The 19,225-nt window shown below is 41.7% G+C and overlaps 1 protein-coding gene across 1 annotated transcript in view; it reads right to left on the bottom strand.

Moving 5' to 3' along the window:
- The window catches only part of LOC309695410 (pleckstrin homology domain-containing family G member 3-like), a 33,703-nt gene that overhangs the window by 4,133 nt on the left and 10,345 nt on the right, over window positions 1–19,225 (bottom strand). Inside the window, exons 3-16 of the mRNA XM_082516040.1 lie at window positions 12,926–13,467; window positions 10,419–10,519; window positions 6,462–6,531; window positions 6,323–6,369; window positions 5,886–6,036; window positions 5,508–5,639; window positions 3,462–3,644; window positions 3,098–3,190; window positions 2,899–2,985; window positions 2,776–2,806; window positions 2,542–2,643; window positions 2,377–2,423; window positions 837–1,211; window positions 2–100 (exon numbers count right to left, since the gene is read on the bottom strand). Of these exons, the coding sequence (XP_082372166.1) occupies window positions 2–100; window positions 837–1,211; window positions 2,377–2,423; window positions 2,542–2,643; window positions 2,776–2,806; window positions 2,899–2,985; window positions 3,098–3,190; window positions 3,462–3,644; window positions 5,508–5,639; window positions 5,886–6,036; window positions 6,323–6,369; window positions 6,462–6,531; window positions 10,419–10,519; window positions 12,926–13,467 (2,060 nt within the window). The remainder of the gene's footprint in view (window position 1; window positions 101–836; window positions 1,212–2,376; window positions 2,424–2,541; window positions 2,644–2,775; window positions 2,807–2,898; window positions 2,986–3,097; window positions 3,191–3,461; window positions 3,645–5,507; window positions 5,640–5,885; window positions 6,037–6,322; window positions 6,370–6,461; window positions 6,532–10,418; window positions 10,520–12,925; window positions 13,468–19,225) is intronic.

Below are 19,225 nucleotides of genomic sequence, written 5' to 3'. Positions count from 1 at the left end.
CCTGCAAGCTGCAAGTTTCTTTCAGAGCATCAGCCTCATGTTTTTCCACCTCCTCTCTTGTCAGAGTTTTCAGCTCAGCAATATCTTCGTTCTGATCATCCTGAAAAGGCAAAACATGGAATCAATCTTGTCTTTTGCTTTTTTTAAAAATGAAATGAATGAAGCCCTTATTCCTATTGAAATGATGTGCACTGTCACATTTGGGAACAATGTTGCTACAACAATTAACTTTAACAAAGGCTTTCTAATTATGAAAGTTCAAAGGGGAAATATGATTAGAAAATATGATTATCAAAGGGCAAAGCGCTTGCTCGTATAATGTTCGTTTAATCAGATGGCTACATTAACCTCTGAAGTCAAACAACATTTAAACAGAGCACACTGACTCAGTGGTTCAAATGCAAATGTAAGCATGATCTCAACATCATTCGCTTTAACATTCATCATGAAATCCAGCACCTTGTAGCAAGAGGAGGAAATGATAAAACAGGAGTGCATGCACAGTGAGAGGACACAAAAGTCTAAAGCAAAAAAACAAAACACACACAGGCAAAGACATGCACAAGGTATGACTTAAGTTTCACCCAAGTCCTCAAATTGTTCTTTATGATCCGACTGACAGGATTTCAGTTGATGTTCTTTGATAGCAAAAATTTAACCCAATGCATTCAGTGTGGACAGTGCAATTGGTAGCAGGTGTTAGTTCCATTTATGAAGGAAGGAAAAAAAAGTGATAGGGATGAGAGCCAGCGTGGGAGAATGAGTGGCAGTGAATATTGGTAAGCTGGTGGAATGGAGCAGGAAATGGGAAACCCGTGGGTGGCTGAAACCCTCACCGTTGTGAAGTGAGTAGAAAGCAAAGACCTGGCTCTATAGTGCCAGCAGGAGATGGCTGCGAGCACTGAGCTGGCAAAGTCGGCTACCTGGTCGTCTCCCATCAGTACATCTTCCTTGTAGCTCTCCCCATCTTCCACATCCTGCTCCTCCACAGCCTTCTCTGGCTCCAGCCCCCCCTCACTGGGTAAATAGCCCTGTTTCGGGTCCCTGTCAGTAGGACTTAGCTCCTCCAGAGAGTCTCTTCTCAGCATTAGATCCTCCACACACGGGCGCTCAGCCTGGGGTTCCCCTAGACTGGAGGTCAGCGTACTGACACTAGTGGCCGGCTGAAGGGAGCATCTAGCCCCCAGCAGTGCCCCCTCACTGTCTGCGTGCTGTAGCGTGAAGGCATGGACATGTGGTTTGTTATTGCAAGGCCAGTGCTAGAGCAATGCTGTGATTGCAAAGCTGTAAATGGGATGAAATTACCATAAAGCAGCTTTAGCTTTAGGTGAGATGTGATTTATTTATGTTTTTCAAATCTAGGTTAAGTACGTTTTGTGAAGATTAGAAATCTCATTTTTATTTGATTTTCTTTTTCAGTTAGAACAAAGTTTGAACTGCTGACTCAAAAACAGATTAAACCACATCTCACCACAGCCCAGTGACCTAAATAAACCACTTTGCTACAACAGACAGAAAAGGCTTATTAAATGACTGCATTTGGATTTCAGACACTCACCTTCAAAACAGCTGCGTGGAGAACAAAACCACAGAGGAGCCGAGAGATGAACAAATGAGAATGTTAACGACAATGAAAAAAGTATATGCCAGTCCAACATTATGAGCCAAAATGACCTGAATACCACGTACATCTTGTATAATCAGGACAATTTCTGTCTTCACAAATGGGAACTGAGTGAGGTAGCTGTTAGACTGGCCCGGACTTAAGGGAGGCCCTGTGATTAGATAAATACTGATAAGCAGCATCTTGTTCTCAGACTGTAAAGCCGGACATGATGCAATTAACCAGTACGTGATGACCTCCTCCCTCACCCTGATGAGAAGGTTGACATGAAAATTGCTTTTTCATTACACTGGTTCAAAAACAGATCAGGTCTGGGAGCAAAGGAGAACAAGAATAGGGAGAATTTCTCTTTGGAAATGGTCAGTCAGAATCTGTGAAGATGCACAGATCTAAGGGCTGGGCCGAATCTGACTACTGAAAAGAGTCTGTGTGTAACAAAGCCTCTGACCAATGTGGCATATAATTAAATGGATTATAGTGAGGTGGAGTGGGGGTGGGAGTGAATGTGCGTCTTTGATGTGTTTTCCAGGTGTCTTTGAAAGAGAACAAAGCAGAAGTGCAATGGAGACACAAAATAATCATGGTAGGGGGCCGTGGGGCTGCTGGACCAATGAAGAGGCAGAATATGGATGAAACTCTCAACACTGGTAATGAATCTGCACCTTTTGCACCCAAATCTTACTCAGCATCCAGCAATTTAAAACACACACACACACACACACACACACACACACACACACACACACACACACACACACACACCAACCTTTTGTGCTTCTTCTGATTTGTTTGGCTGGCTCTAAAAAGAGGATTAAAAATGGGAGAGCTTACTAAGAGTCTAGCTGGTGGTTTAATGATCACAAAAACTACACAAAGACCAAAGGTTTTGTATTCAGATTTAAAATCGGTTCTTATACCTGATCTCCTTCTCCCATTTCTTCCTTCGAGATGGAAGTCATCAGGCTGGCAGGACTCCACCTTCTTCAGCTTCTCAGGGCTATACTGGTACTTCCCCAGATCTGAGCAGCAGAAGGATATGCTATTATACTCCGATTACTACAACAATCTTCTCCACACAGATGTCTTTTTTGTATATTAAACTACTGAAAACACACCCTGTCCATATTGGTTACTTTAATTGTAACACTTACAGTTTGAATTATCCAGAATGGCTTCTTTTGCCTGTAAAAAGAAGGCAGCATGTTTCAGGAAAAGCTGCCTCTTCATAAGGAAAAGGAAAAAAAAAAATCAGTGTGAGGGATGATGTTGTTTACCCTTTGTGGAACGATGGTGCTGTGATTTTCAAGTATGAGCCTCTTGATGTGATGGGCCCAGAGACGCTTCTCTTCTACAGTCTTGGCCTGGATCAACAAGCACTTGCTTTAGTCATTTACATTAATAAAGATGCACCAGATACAATCCATCCATGCATCTCTTTCTCTCCATCTATATAATGATTCTATTTTCATTTACCTGCACTGTGTGAGGCTGCTTGGGACGCTTGAAGTGGATAACACTGAAGAGCAGGGGATCCTTGGCACTGTCAAGTAGCATTAGGGTGGAGCACTGGAACCACAGAATGCAGTAATGAAGAGAAGGGCTACACCAAGTGTACTTCATTATCTCTTAATTTGCTTTCTAATTAAAAAAATCTAATTAAAGTGGACATGAGTTATGCTCATTTCCAGGCATATATATTTTGTTACAAACAGGAGTGCTCATATTAAATATTGCAGCAGATAAATTGGTTATTTTCAACTCCACCAGACAAAACTCACCTTTCCCCCCCCATTTTCAAAGTGTTTAACTTTGTTCAAATAATATAACAAAAACGTACCAAGATATGGATCTTGTAGACATAGTGTTCTCCTCTTTTTTTGGTAATAAGGAGCATCTTTTCAAAGAGGAAGAGAGTGCGGGTGTTCTTCGCCCTTAGCACATGAAAGGTGCCCTCTAGCACAAGCTCTCCGTAGGTGGTCAGGTCAGGCCCCTTCCAGTTGATCAGAAGAGACTGGATCTCCTGAAGATCAACATGTTAGTACACACCCTTTAAGTGTATATGTGTGTGTATGTATGTATGTATATATCTAAATGACTGATAGGTGGTCTTCTGAGTTAGCCTCCTAAAACTGTGCAAGCACTGAGCTGCACCTGATTATTCAAATGCCTCTTGGTGGACTGTCTGCGAACAGATTTAAAACAAAAAGCAAGATGACAGTGAACTGTCAAAGTTCCTCTTACAGACTTAGTACTCCTCTTATCTTACTGAACTGTTCTCACAGTAGAATAGGGCTGGGTATCGTCACTGATTTCTAGAATCGATTCAATTCCGATTCACAAGGCCCCGAATCGATTCGATTTAATTCGATTCGATTTAAATCTGGGAAATTTTGACAGTCAGAAATATTATAATTCAGATCAGTACATTTACATATTTTTGTATCAATAAAAAGGAAGCTGACACACGCAAGACTTTATCACAGGTGTGAGCATCACAGCAGAGGCCTTTGTGTCAAAGTAGCTGAGGATAAAACACAGAAAAACATGAAGGTTTTCCTGGCCTGGAATTTTATAAAAATATTCTGCAGTACATCAAAAACGAAAGAAAACCATTAATTAATGAACATTACCTCTGACGTTACAGCGGTTTTATTAGAGACACGATTAAGCGTTTTGCATTTTGAATAATTTTAAAAAGTTTAAATTTGTTCAGTATTGAACAGCAGAAATGAGGTTTTCTTTTCGGAAGAATGTAAAAGGGAAAAAAACAGCGGCTGACAGCCTGTAAGCAACAGTAGACTTGTGTAACAAGCAAGCGAATAATGAAGAAAGCGAAACTGTTCTTGAAGTACAGAGAGAGAGCTGTGCATCGCGGTGGAAGCAAAACAGTAAAAGTCAGAGTGAATTCATGACGATGTTTATGTGAAGCGTTTGGATCTTCTTTTGCTGCTGGTTCGGTCAATATTGTTTGGAGAGAGATCAAACTAACAGCTTTAGAATCAGCGCAAAAAGGGCGTGAACACAAAGCGCCGACCCGCCGACAGATCAGAATCAGCGAGCTGTCGGCTTTCAGCCCCGACTGTGAGAAAAGCGACATCTCACTGATTCTGATCCGCGGGTCGCGCTGTGTGTTTAAGTCTTTGTGCAGAATCCATGTTCCTGCTCTCATTTACTGTTTTAACTGTTTGGTGGTTCTTGAAATTTTGTGAGATGTCACCTGAGATTCTGGCATTTTGGGCAAAATAAATTTATATTAAAAAATCGATTCAGGATTTTAATGAATCGATTTTACGTTATCCAAGCCAGAATCGATTTTAATCGATGAATCGATTATAAAAACCCACCCCTACAGTAGAAGGCATTTTTGAAAATCCCTGTGGTGAGAAAAATAGCCATGCATTTTCTAATCTAATTAAGGTGGAGGCAACCTTGATGTCTTGTAATAAAATAAAACAATCTTGTCAGAAAACCACGCCAGGATAGGTACAGTGAATATGAACTAGGATTCTGTGTCCAAAGGATCCATTATTTCTCATACCTTAAACCAAGGAAATCATTAAAAGCTATTGTCACTTTAAATTAAAAACAACATGAGAAAAGTATTCAAGTTGAAATCAGAAGGATGTGCCGTGGGAGATACTTTGAACACTGGCGCTCAAAAAAAAAAAAAAAAAAAAAAAAAAAAAATCGCTCATGCAAGAGATGGAAGTCACAGGAGGCAGCCTTGTTGAGAAAAGCAAATATATGAAATGAATTGATAAACGAATAAGAAGAGTTACAGAATCATTACATTTTAAAAGCACCTTCACTGAACCTGTACCGTTTATTCCACATGGCAATGACATAAACTCTTCACAAGTATTTTAAAGGAATCTCATCTGACCTGCACTCTGACAGCGTGTTCGTGCTTCCTCTTCATATCGTTGATGTACCAAGCAACCCCTGTCATGGTGTCTATGGCCTCCTGAATGACCTCGTAGCCCTCCTCGTCTGGGTCAAAGTGCTTTGCAATTTCCTTTAGCAGTGATCAAAAATATTAAAAAGAAATAAATTTCTGTTGAGGTTTGGTCAAGTTACAGTACATTCATACCTAAACATTTTTTGTACCTAGATTAATAAGTAATATAAAATTGAAGAAAGAGGTCAAGAAACATTTGTTTACAGTTTGTTTTTTGTTTTTTTAATTATTTAATCATAAATCAGACAATTTACTGAAGAAACATTTTAGTCAACCAAAATGACGCTTGAGGAGATTCTGTACCTGAAGCAGCAGGTGATATTTCAGTATCCTCTGAACTGGCTTTAGGAGGTAAGAGCCCAAAGGAAGGGAGCGCTTCAGAGCGGCCTGTCGATCCCTGAAAAACTTGGCCAAAGTTTTACTCCTCATGCAGTCGGTCAGTGCTGCCACTGAGCTGTTGGACGGCAAAGAGCGACATCCATCAATACCATTAAAGCTTGTTATATCAAAAACTAGAATTACTGCTTCGTGAGCGTTTTTGCCAACAAGCCAAGCTGCAGTTTAAACATCCACAGATTCATGTGGTTACATGATAGCAAACACCACGCTTTATGAGGCAACAGATACTTATTTACTTAACCTTTTAGTTCAAATGAGATTCCCTTAAAGCATTCCACACCAAAACAGGAAAATAAAAAAAATTTAATATATGAGAAGAACATCTCGTCTTAGTTACTCACTTGGGATAGTTGGTGCAATACTGGGTGTAGATTTCAAAGTATTCGCTCTGGTGAAACACAGACCAGTCGTAAATATTACTTATGTGCATTGCTTGGGGAGCTGATATCGCTTTAATTAGTGCAAGATTGTTGTGCTTACCTTATTTACAAAACACTGAGCGATAGCCACAGGATCATTTTCACACATGTCCAAAGACTCCAGCAACTCACTGAAATGCAGGAAGCAACAATATGTGATAGATGAGTGTCAATCGGGAACACTGAAACCGTATTAACTAACAACTATTAAGGAATAGGTAACCAGCAAGAACTTAATACATAATGACATGAACCTCAAGGAGTTTTTGATCTTTCTTAGAGGGGAAAAAATACCAGTAGAGGGAGCCATACACTGTTAAACAGGTGAGTGTATACATATCTGGATTGAGAACATAACACCAGTCCAATCAAAAATGTGTTTTATTCAGGTCACAAAACAAACCCTGAGTTGTAGTTGTAACTTTTACAAGCTGTAACACCAACTCAGTAAAAAAATGAAATAAAATAAAGAAATACAGGCGCTTTACTGCAGTACGACTCATTTCTCTAGTGCTGAAAATGTACTTCAATGTTCAATTACAATGGAAAACTGTTGGGAAAAAAAGTCATCACTAATCATCACAAGTCAAGCATGAACTATTTTTAATGCACGCAGCACAACGCATTTTCAAGTGCCGCAAATCTTTGACTGAAACTGACTTCAAAGGAACGTGCCAGCGTGTTCTTGGTTCAATGAGAAAAGTGTTACGATTTATTATGTGCACAGTGTCAATATTTGTTCATACCACATGATTGCTTGGTTAACAATATTTAGAGAATGTTAAGTGCCCCAAAGAAGTACAGATTCTTGGATGAAATAAAGACTGTTTATCAGAAACTCCCAATGTCAAATAAGAGTTTATGACTTTCAGAATATTGTAAAGCTAAGCAAGAGACTGGACTACAGCAAAGTAAATAACCGTTAGAGTCGGGTTTCTTTTTTACAGTATGTGCAGTACAGCATCCAAAGTAAGCAGAATTTCTGTATATCGTTCATCCAGAAAAATAAAAGCTGGTTTCCCCCTTTTGCACATAAACATATGGCACTAGTGCTAAAGCTGATATAAGGATTTATATCAAAGTCAAAGTCAAAGTCAACTTTATTTGTCGATTCTGCCACATGTACAGGACATACGGAGAATAGAAATTGCGTTACTCTTCACTCCCTAGATAAATAGCAAATGAACATTTAAATATATTTAAATATAAAAGTGATTAAAAAATGCAAGTAAAATAATTAAAAAGTAAAAATTTAAATAAATACAATTTTACATATAACAAGAAAGCTATATAATATACAATATAATGGGTAAGTGACATTGAGTGTAAACCAGGCAGAGTAGTGCAAATGGCAAATAGTGCAAATGGAGATTTGGTAATGTATGGTAAGAGAAAGTGTAACAACAAAGTCTTATGAGGTAATGGCAGTCCAATGCTCCACAAAGTGACTGGTAACTGGTGCAGGCCAGTGAGTGAGTCAGAGAGTGTGTGTGGTTGTGTGTGTGTGACAGAGTTCAGTGAGACCGTGGAGGAGAGAGGGGAGAGGGGGCAGAATCGGGAGGGAGTTAAGCTTCCTGACAGCCTGATGGATGAAGCTGTCTTTCAGCCTGCTGGTCCTGGCCTGGAGACTCCGCAGTCTCCTCCCCGACGGCAGCAGCTTGAAGAAGCTTTGCATTGGGTGCGTGGGATCAGCCGCTATGCAAAGGGCTTTTTTAGTGAGACGGGTGCTGTAAATGTCCTGGAGGGAGGGGAGAGAGACACCAATGATCCTCTCTGCAGCTCTCACTATGCGTTGGAGGGTTCTATGACAGGACGCATTGCAGGCTCCAAACCACACAGTGATGCAGCTCGACAGGATGCTCTCGATGGTGCCTCTGTAGAAAGTGTACATGATGGGGGCTGGTGCTCCTGCTCTTCTTAGTTTGCGGAGAAAGAAGAGACGCTGCTGTGATTTCTTGGCCAGTGCTGTGGTGTTGTACGTCCAGGAGAGATCCTCTGTGATGTGCACACCCAAGAACTTGGTGCTGCTCACTCTCTCCACAGACGCTCCGTCAATGGTCAGAGGAGCATGTTGGGTGTGCATTCTCCTGAAGTCCACAACAATCTCCTTCGTCTTCTCCACATTCAGAGAGAGATTGTTGTCAGCACACCACGTGGCCAGGCGTCTCACCTCACTTCTGTAGTCGGTCTCATCCCTGTTGCTAATGAGACCCACCACCGTTGTGTCGTCCGCAAACTTGATGAAGAGGTTGGAGCTGTATGATGGGGTGCAGTCATGGGTCAGCAGAGTGAAGAGGAGGGGGCTCAGCACACATCCCTGCGGGGCCCCCGTGTTTAAAATGATGGTGCTGGATGTATTACTGCCAACCCGTACTGCTTGAGGTCTTCCGGTGAGGAAATCCAACAGCCAGTTGCACAGTGAGGTGTTGAGCCCCAGCTGGACCAGTTTTTGAATGAGCTGTTGGGGGATTATGGTGTTGAATGCTGAACTGAAATCTATGAACAGCATTCGAACATATGAGTCATTTTTGTCCAGGTGTGTGAGTGCCGAGTGGAGTGCAGTGGAGATGGCATCATCGGTTGAGCGGTTGGGCCGATAGGCAAACTGGAAGGGATCCAGGGAGGGGGGCAGGACAGTCTTGATGTGTTGCATGACTAGTCGTTCGAAGCACTTCATCAGGATGGGAGTAAGTGCAACAGGACGGTAGTCATTAAAGCAGGAGGGAGATGACTTTTTTGGAACCGGAATGATTGTGGTGGCTTTAAAACATGTGGGGACGACAGCCTGGATGAGTGATATGTTGAAGATGTCTGTGAAGACATCAGTGAGTTCCACTGCACAGTCTCTCAGTGCACGACCAGGAATGTTGTCAGGACCCGGAGCTTTATGTGCATTGATCCTGCTGAGGGATCTCCTCACGCTGTCCGGTGACAGAGTCATCACCTGGTCACCAGGAGGGGGTGGGGTCTTCTGTGCAGTGGTGCTGTTTTGGACTTCAAAGCGAGCAAAGAAAGTGTTCAGCTCGTTCAGCAGGGGGATAGTGCTATCACAGGTCTGTGGTGGGGGCTTGTAATCTGTGATGGTCTGAATGCCCCGCCACAGGCTCCGTGAGTCTCTGCTGTCTTTGAAGTGATGAGATATTTTCCTGGAGTACTGTCTCTTAGCCTCTCTGATGCCACGGGAAAGGTTGGCCCTAGCTGTCCTCAGGCTTGCCTCGTCTCCAACTCTGAAGGCAACATTCCGAGCTTTCAGCAGCCTGTAGACCTCTCCTGTCATCCATGGTTTTTGATTGGCCCGGACAGTTATGGTTTTCGTGACTGTTACATCCTCAATACACTTGTTGATGTAGGCAGTAACAGTCTCTGCGTACTCCTGGAGGTCAGTGGTGTTGTTATAGGTGGCAGCCTGCTTAAACATGTTCCAGTCTGTAGTATTGAAGCAGTCCTGTAGAGCCTCTGAAGACCCCTCTGGCCACACTGATTAAAGTTAATATCACTGTTTATATATTGCGAAAGCAAAGCCCTCACAATGCAGTGCAAGTCAGGCCTCGATACAATGGCACAACATCAATTACAAATCTGTAAAATTAGACTGATTAAGATGTAATAACTACTGCAGCCTTCTTTATAATAGCTTTGGCATTACCAGGGAGGCTCCTCACCATGAGAGGAGAGAGCAATGTTAATGTGTGTTTTGGCAGGCAAGCGCGGTCAGCAGCGAACACTTGCTGACATAAGATGTCGAAATGTAAAGCCAGCTGCACCTCTATTTCCGCCGCTTTCGGATATTTGCAGTCGGGTCTTTACTGCTGTGCGAGCTGTTCCTTTGTTTTCCCTGCATCCGGTTTGAATGACTCAATAAAATATAAGCAGCATGTGAAGAAAAATTCATCAAGGGTCAGCCATTTTTAACTTTCATGAAATGCTCCATTATCCAATAGCATAATGAAAGTGTACAAAACATTCCTTGCACAAAATGACTGCATAAAAATACCCAAAACAGACTTGTTATATGTACCTGTTGAACTCGTAGATGTCCTCTATGTTTCCAAAAAGAGCACACACTTGTTCTGGCCGTATGGGAAGGTTGCCTATATCGATAATGTGAGCCAAGTAATCCTGAAAAAACAGTAAAGAGGGGAAGTTATATCTGAAAACTCCTTAAAATGTGGTTACATGTTTATGGTTAAGAAAGAGACATGCACTTCCAAATTCCTGCCAGCAGAGGGAACATGCATATACATTTTCCTCTCATTGCCTTCTCACATCCTCTGCACTGAGTGATGATGACATTTGTTTAGTGCAGCTGATTGCTGCAGTTTTAGGGCTATAACATTTCTTCTAATGTGTGTAAAAAGACAAGTGGGGTGTCAGATCTTCCTGAGCTACAGAAGCAGGATTATTATTTCATAAATCAGTTATGAGACAGTTCAAGGATCCTTTTAAGGACTTGTTCTGTGGACCAGGGAGCAACGTGACTCTGAAAGAAGCTCTGCAGTACCCATTCTAGAAACATCAGTACAGCCTGTTCCCTCTGGACATAAAAAGTATTCAAACTAGTTAAAAATATCAAAAAGTACTAAAGCCAAACATGCCAACATCTGGCTGATTACCCTTTTTTTCTGTCAATTACACACTCGTGTGGAAAGAAAACAACTCAAAACAGGCGAAGGGGAAAATTAACGATAGTCAAACACAGACATAAGCATTTACTAAATACGGAGCATACCAGTAAAGAGCTTGTGCGCACACGGCAAAGCCTCGCTGATGATGTGGTGTAAATACAGACATACTTAGCAGGCTTGCTGGACGGCACAGATTAGGAGAACAGTCATCACATCACACTACTGAATGAACTGCTGCACACCACTGATGGAGAATTCCTGTGCTGCAATAGCAATGCTCACTCCGAGCCGACAGAGTGCTGTGAGATTTAATTTAGTGAATGCCATCTGTAGCTTATAGTGCTAGAAGTTGCTTTTTCTCGCTAATAGAACAGGGACGCCTACATTTAATTGCAACACTCATTGTTTGAATCGCTAATTTTCACATTTACGAATAAAATGCTGAAAGATCTTTCTGGGTGTGTTCTGGACAAGTGTTGGGAATATATCTGGCTAAGCGAAACCAGCCGGGGTCAAACAGCTGTTCTAAAAATGATCTCATGAAAGGACAGAGTGATGGCTTTAAGAGTCAGAGAGATAAATGGCAAGATAAAAAGCAAGGATGTCCATGTGTAACAGCTGCGTGTCAGTATGAGGCAAGAGCTTTGATTTAGCATGAAATTAAACAATGCCAAAAGAAGTGTTATGGGCCCGTCGAATCCAAGGCTTTGAGTAAGAATAGGATTAAAAAAAAAAAAAAAAGTAAGTGAAGCAATACTGTAATCATGGAATGACTATTTTCCCACGCTATAGCCCGACATCTCTTTTCACATGTGTGTTATTTCTTCTGTTGGTGCAAAGATAGAGCTATTTGTGTTGGCTGGGGAGGCCTGACACTTCAGACTAGGCTAGATCTTGCAGCAGAGTCTGTCTCACTGACTCTGCTCCTGTCAACTGAAAGAGTTTAAGGTCCTGGAAGTGTTTGTCGAGAGCACGTCATTATTTAAGCTACAGCAGGGGCAGCACTCCCTCCCACAGTAAATGCAAGACGCCAGACACAGTCTGGCGCAAAGTGAGGAGGTGCTAACTGTTTTACTGCCATTCAGTGTCAGAAATGGCTCACCTGTTAAAGGCATTACAGTCCGTGCAGTGACACGGTAACACACTGCTCCTGTTTTTTGTGTTTTTTTCCCCACCCAGGACAAACTGAGAACTGGGGAGATTTCTGTCGGGAAGCTGTTTCCAGACTACAAAGGTAGAAAGAGTGATAAGACGTAAGTGGCCTGCTGAGTGGTAAAATCATCCCTGGCTCATTTTCCACGCTTCACATCTTTGAGATGAGGTTTCCACTATCTTTAACCAAGATCACAGAGCCCAAGATTCCTGCTGCCATGAAAGACCTGCACTGTTTCCCACTCTGACTCCACATATGAGCATACTACATAATCCCAGGCTGTAGGCTGTAAGCCTTCACTGCACTGTAAATATACAGAATAGTTTATACAAAACACTAAAACTCGACCATAAACTGTTTAACGGTCCTCCTTTCTATGAACTAGAAATCTCTAAACAAAGCCTTCAGCCGCCAGATGTCTGGCACATTTTTTGTCAACTGGCTGATTTGTTTGGAAAAGAGGAAAATCAGAATGGATCCTGTTCAAGTACCAGACCTATTTGTAGGGAACACAGTAGGCATTATTTGCTTTCAACAGCCACTGACTCAGTTGTCCGTGTTTTGGTTCCTGGCTGCTCAAATTCATCAAATCGCCACTAAAAGGTGATGCAGACATGAGGTCATAGCTGCTTGTTAATCCAAATCAAATATGAGCTTTAAGCTCAGATGATTTAGTGGCTATAATTTAAAATCGTTGGCTCAATCTGAATACTTGGCTTAAGGGGAAAAACCCTGACATCCACTCACCTCTACGATGCTGCGCAGATCCTTGACGTACATGCGCTCCGTCTCCATGATCTCCATGACAACCCGGTCCACATAGGTCAGCTTTGGGTTGGGCGCCATGGCATCCGCGACGACAGGCGAACAGGGGATGTGAAGTATTTCACCAGTCGCTTTCCTGTTGGCCGTGCCGTTGTTGTTATTCCACTGGCTGGTGATCAACCTGGCCTCCAGCTGTTCCTGCCAGCGATGTCTAGAACCTGAAAGGGTGGGACTCTGGTTCCCAGCCTGCTCTCTGGTGCCTTCAGCTGGGCTCAGCTCCAAATCTATGTCCTCTTCACTTGGAATAGGCGGTGTGGTGGAGGAAGGAAGGACTGCTGTGCTCCCGAAAAGACTGTGACTATCACGGGATGAACCAGAGGACAGGGAGGACACCAGGCTCACTGGACGTTCACCCTCTCCATCCAGTGGCTCCATGCATACCTGGTTGCAATAGTATGGACCCAAATCGAGGCCTCCCTGGACATGGTCACTGTTGGAGAGGGGTGAGGACAACTGAGGAGATTCTGGAACAGGTGAGAGAAACATTGACATAAATTTGAGAAATTTAAAAAAGTAAAACCTATAAGCAAAAAGCAGACAATGTCAAAAATTAAAAGGGTCTTCATCTATAATGTATGCTCGATTATTATTATTTTGGTTAAGGGACATTGGAATATTCTAATGTGCAACTTTTTGCCTTTATTGATAGGATTCTAACATTTTCATGCATTTAGATGCATGGACTCTGCCCTGTAACCAACCGTTTACTGTTGGCTCCTGCTTGTCTTAAAGCTCAAGCTATAATACAGTTAAATCTATGATATAGCCACAACTATGTGAAACCACTATGGTAAGTCTGTTTAGCAGTGCAGTGTAAATGCAGAGTAATTATTAGCACAAGAACAATGGCTCCATAAACATACTTCAATACACTGTAAGTGTATATGGCTTCCCCGCAATGCTCCTGCAATAGATGGCATTTTTCCATTGTAGGCGTGCACCGTTTTCTTATTTTGATAGTTTATAATCAATCTACAGAAACAAGCCTTCTGCTTCTCTTTTCTGCAGTTCAGTAACAAGTACCTGGTCTTTAGTATGCATTAGCTTGAATTTAGCTCATTATTGTAGAGCTATGCAGACACACCGGGGTAAAAAGGGAAATAAAAACAGTGATGCCACCCACAACAGCATAGGCCTTATAGGGATTCAATGCAGCTACTAATGGCTGTACAGCATCGATATTCCTCATTAGTCGTTATATTTCGCCTTCTCATACATGCAGCCATAAAAACGCTGTTTCAGTAACAGACATTCATGACAATTACCTTAGACAATATGTCACAAAACAGATCATCATAAAGGAAGTGAATAAAGAAGGATCCAACTGCATGAGTCCCATTTTTGGACAATGTCAGATAAAAGTAAATCAATGAATGTTTAAGTAACACTGAACAGACTACTATCCAAGAATCAATACATAACTCTGTTTCCACTCCCAGACTAAGACAGGAGTGGCTTACAGTAAAAGGCCTCACTCAGATCATTACTGACACGGCCCAATTACAACGCCACATATTATATGAAAAGCCCAGCCGTTTCCTCGCTCTCCGGACTATTGAAGACTGAACTTTGGAAAAACAGTGAGGGGAAAAACTCATGAGAAAAAAAAAAAAGGGGGGGGGGGGGGGTAAGGGGACCAGGAGCTTTGTTTATGCATCTTTATAGAACCATGACTGAATTTAAGAGACCTGGAATCCATATTCAGTTTCACATTCTTCCTGGCCAGATGGGGAATTTTCCTCACAAACGTTTCCTAAACATATGAAATCATAGCAGGGTGAGAATGGCCACTGTGCAGAGAGCTCCATTTCCTTAAATATTTAGAGAGTAAAGAGGTCAAAACAGTTTGCCAAGCTAAAGAAACACAGCTTTGTCAAGCAGTTCAACTCCAGACTAATAAACGGAAATCTACGGAGGCAAATCATCAAGTGATAATTAATGTCTTAGGTCATACTGCGTGTGGATGGAGAGCATAATATGGTGCCGATACAACCCACCCAAAAAAAGCCACTTATGTCACGAGCTTGAAAATTTCTACATGAGTGATGACAAGCTTCAACTTGCATATCTCCATCAGTAGATGTGCAACAACAGATGCAAGATAATCCCAAGGTTTTAGAAACAAAAATATGTTGCAACCATGCTGATTCACCTTTCCTGACTTCACTTATTTCCCAGCACAGAACATGAAACCGTTTAAGAAATAATATTAAGCAAGTCAAACGTTTCATCTCAGAGCATGGGAAGAACATAAAGTTAGTGATTTATGAAGTGATGTGCACTGGATGGGTTTCACTTGAAAAGTCAAGCCACCTTTGGTTTATTCAGACACACACACACAGACGCGCCTCTTTTGCATCTTGAAACTTTCCATGACTCAGTAGTGAGCTCATGTTGTTCATACTACATCTACAATCTGCACCAAGCCTTCCCACTGACACCGTTCCCATGCAAAACCTCACTGGGAGAAACAGATGGGCTGGCAAGCACGAGGTGACCGCTAGAGAAAGCTCTGTTTACGCTCTGTGACAAATCACAGGGTTGATGGTGTAAGGGGAGTGTAGTGGTGAGCTATTACACTCAATACACTGCTATGAATTAGGCATCTGCTTCCTTTGCTGCTTCTGTCGGTACTTTTGGTTTTGAGCCTTGCTCTGTGAGGCATGTGAAACTCCCTTCCTCTTTCCATTTCTTCCTCCCACCCAATATCCCTCTATAATAAAGCTTCTTTGTAGCAGGCTGCAAACACTGCCAAGTTAAGAGGAAGAGGAACAACACAATGTGAACTAAAGATGGGCTAAAACCCAACTCTTTTGCACAACCACAGTGACAAAACAAAACATGCATGAGTAAACTGCATTATAAGGTAAACAGCGGCATTGTAAGAATACTCTGGATTTATCTGCAGATTGGAGCGTGCACACTTGAGATCAGAAGGAGCTCAGCTTTGATTGACCACTTCAGAGATTGTACAAGCAGGAACTATCAGTAGGTGATACCACTTACCACATGTTTTAGGTTAAAACTGGAGGACCAAACACCACCTATGCTGAAAGAGGCTGAGCAGAGGAATGTAAATGACCTGCTGATCTAAGATAAGCCCAATGTGTACTCCTGTGTGACTCAGTGCAAAATGTTTCCAGTCAGCCTGTCACAAAGATGACAAAAGCCAAGCCAGTGTAGTCTGCATCCTCTGTAACATTTCCATTTACATCATCTCTCCCTCCATATATCCTAAGTAATAAGAAAAACCATCATGCAGACAGTGCAAAAGGAGAGTGTCTGGTCTTGCTTGGTGCCACATAGTCTCTTCAGCATGTGCAAATATTTATTACTAATCTCTGAGGGATCCGTAGCCACAGTGGCAAAGCCGTTCCCATTACTGTGGCACTCTGTTGTCAGATGTGGAGCGCTTTACAAGTGTCTGCCATTTAAATTAAGCCTTTTAAAGAATAAATACACAAGATTTCAATTAAAGAAACAACATTACACATGTACTGCAAACAGATCAAAGCATCCATACTGTGCAGTGTTTTAGATGAGTATTTGGTTCAGGCCCAAATGTCAGTGATGTTTTGGCAACACCTGCAGGGAAAAATCATTAAATAGAAACCACCACAGCAGAGGCTGCGAGCACTAGTTTAAATAGATGCTTTCTAAAAAACGGTTAACTAGCTAAGGTAGACAAGCATGACATTTACACTTTCGAATATTTTTGCGTACCAGCTCGATTTTTAAGTGCAAGTTTTAAACATCAGGGAGGAAGTGTCAGGAAAACGCAGTAAATGTGGATCTCCAAGGTGGGCCAAGTTCCATTTCTGATAAAACCTTCATGAGAATACATTCATAACCATTTCAGCGATCCTGTTAAGAAAGCCAGAACCAATTTCATTGACAGAGGTAATAATATACTGTATATTAAAGTGGAAAGTGTCACAGAGACGCACCATGTGTAAATAAGGAGCAGATCAAAGGGTTGCATCCATTTTTAACATCGGTGATACATGCAAGCCGAGATCAATTTTCCTTTTTAGCCACACATTACAAACTTGACACCCTGTCTACCTATAATGTATAATTAGCATATCTGCATTCATTTACAGTCTTCATTTCCTGTCTCTTCATTTTAAACAACTCAGTGGACAGACCTGTTAAACCACAGATTATACAGAATGCTGGTGGGGAATGTTAAGTATAAGGGAGCTTAAGTGTATGGTCCAGAAAAAAATTATTGCAGCCAAGCCACAAGTGTAATTTTGCCATTCACACGCCACAGTTTCACAAAGTGTTCTACCTCAGCTACAGCACAACACTCTCCTTTGTTTCAGCTGAGCATCAATGCAGCTGGTGCCTTACTGAGATAAACATTAACCAAGTCAAGGCTAGAGTTTGAGATAGTGTAGTATTTGGACTACATTTCAAAAAGTCTCTTAACCTCAACAAGCCAAAGAGTCGAGACTGTGCAATTCTTAATGGATTAAAATAGGTCAGACTCTTGTAGCCTAAAATGGAAAAAAGCTAACCCCTCATTGTAATTCTTTAAATTCCAGCTTCTTGCCTGTTAAGCTGAGGTTAACGTTTACAGACAAAGGTGTTTTAATGCTACAAGCATGACTTCCCTTTTTCCCTCTGCCTCTTTGAATCCTCTGCAGTGGACAATTGAATGCAGTTCAACTGTGTCTTAATACAATCTGTAACAAGGGAGGTATTCCTTAAACTTAAAAAGCTGCAGCTCAAATAATGAGACATTTGAAGACAATCCTTCCTCAAACTTAATGGTATATTTTCAGTCTCGCCATTACTGAAAAGAGACAGCATTCGCTTACAGAGGCGCTCTGTGTCTAATCAGTCTACAACTAAAGAAGTCTGTTTCCATTTCAGCCCAAGCTTATCAGACAGTTAACAAATGCACAGTTCATAAACTCATCTGCCTCTGACATTAGGATGATATGAGTGACATGCAGTCCCTAATAGGATGATGTGAGGGTTGAAGGGAAACACTGAAATGAAAACCTCTGCACCTGGTTATTAACTTTCTAAAAGGCTGTCATAGACAAGATCACCTCAGTCTCAAGCTTCATCTGTCAGAAGCTGCTACTGTATAGGGAACAATGAGTTCCTCCATATATACACACTTGTATAAAACATTTACCAGTCTCTGTCAAAGACACATACAAAGTACAGATGTTACTGTCGGTATGATGCTCTCGCAATGAGCTCTGCAGACATGATCGGGCATATCTCAGTACATTTTTTTCCCCCATGTAAATATTATCACCTTCTCTGTTAACATAAGCCACAGCATGCCACAATGACGTAGGTTAATAGTTACACAACCCAGTGATGATGAGACTCACATTTATCCATCAGTTCATGCAAACCAGCATGATACCCATGCAAATTCTAGCCCAGAGAGGCTCTGGTTTTTATTTCTGGGACACCTAAAACTACCCTCTGTCCATGTACCCGGCATATCTAATCTGTCTGGACTCAACAACACAGGAAGAACCAAACTCTTTGTAAAGGTTGCATTGCACAATGCAACGTCTGCTTGACTTGAAATATGAGGAAACCAAAGTCTGAAGAAGATTACAGAGCAGGTTACAAACTGCACCATGGAAAATATTACAAGCAGCAAGAAGTCTACAATTATTTGTAACCTAGTTTAATTGTGTTTGACAAATGCTTACACAGCCAAATTCAAGACACTTTTTAAAAAAAAAAATTCAAATATTTGAATGCTTACCGTATAGACGTGTTGAAGCCAGTAAGAGCCACAGAGCAAAGTCCAATTTTTCAATAAATCAACATTTCCTATCTCCTCTTCAGTCCCTCAACTCCTATGACGACACTTTCAGTATGACAAATGAGGACGCGTCTTGTGTTTAAAGAATAGATGTCTCCCAAAGAGACACACCTGTATGACTACTTTAGCTGAAGTTAAAAGAATCCCCCAAGTGTAGCTAACGTTGTTAATGTGTCCCTGAAAATAAAGAGTTTGCGCTAAAGTCCCTCCTGCGCTACCCACTCTGACTTGTGGCCTTTTGTTTTCTAAGCAAATCAGGAGAAAAGAAACAGGAACACAGCCTGTTTTCCACATGCAAATGCTTATTTGAAAGCAAAAAGAAGCACTTAGCATTAGAAAAGCATCTTTCTTTTACTAGGATTAGAAAAGCACTGTGGATAACCATCCAAAAGAAAAAGCGAGTCCCTGCCTGCTCC

This window comes from Aulonocara stuartgranti (genome assembly GCF_965226115.1).
Source record: "Aulonocara stuartgranti genome assembly, chromosome: 19".
Lineage (NCBI taxonomy): Eukaryota > Metazoa > Chordata > Actinopteri > Cichliformes > Cichlidae > Aulonocara > Aulonocara stuartgranti.
This window is presented reverse-complemented; position numbering and strand designations above follow the sequence as displayed.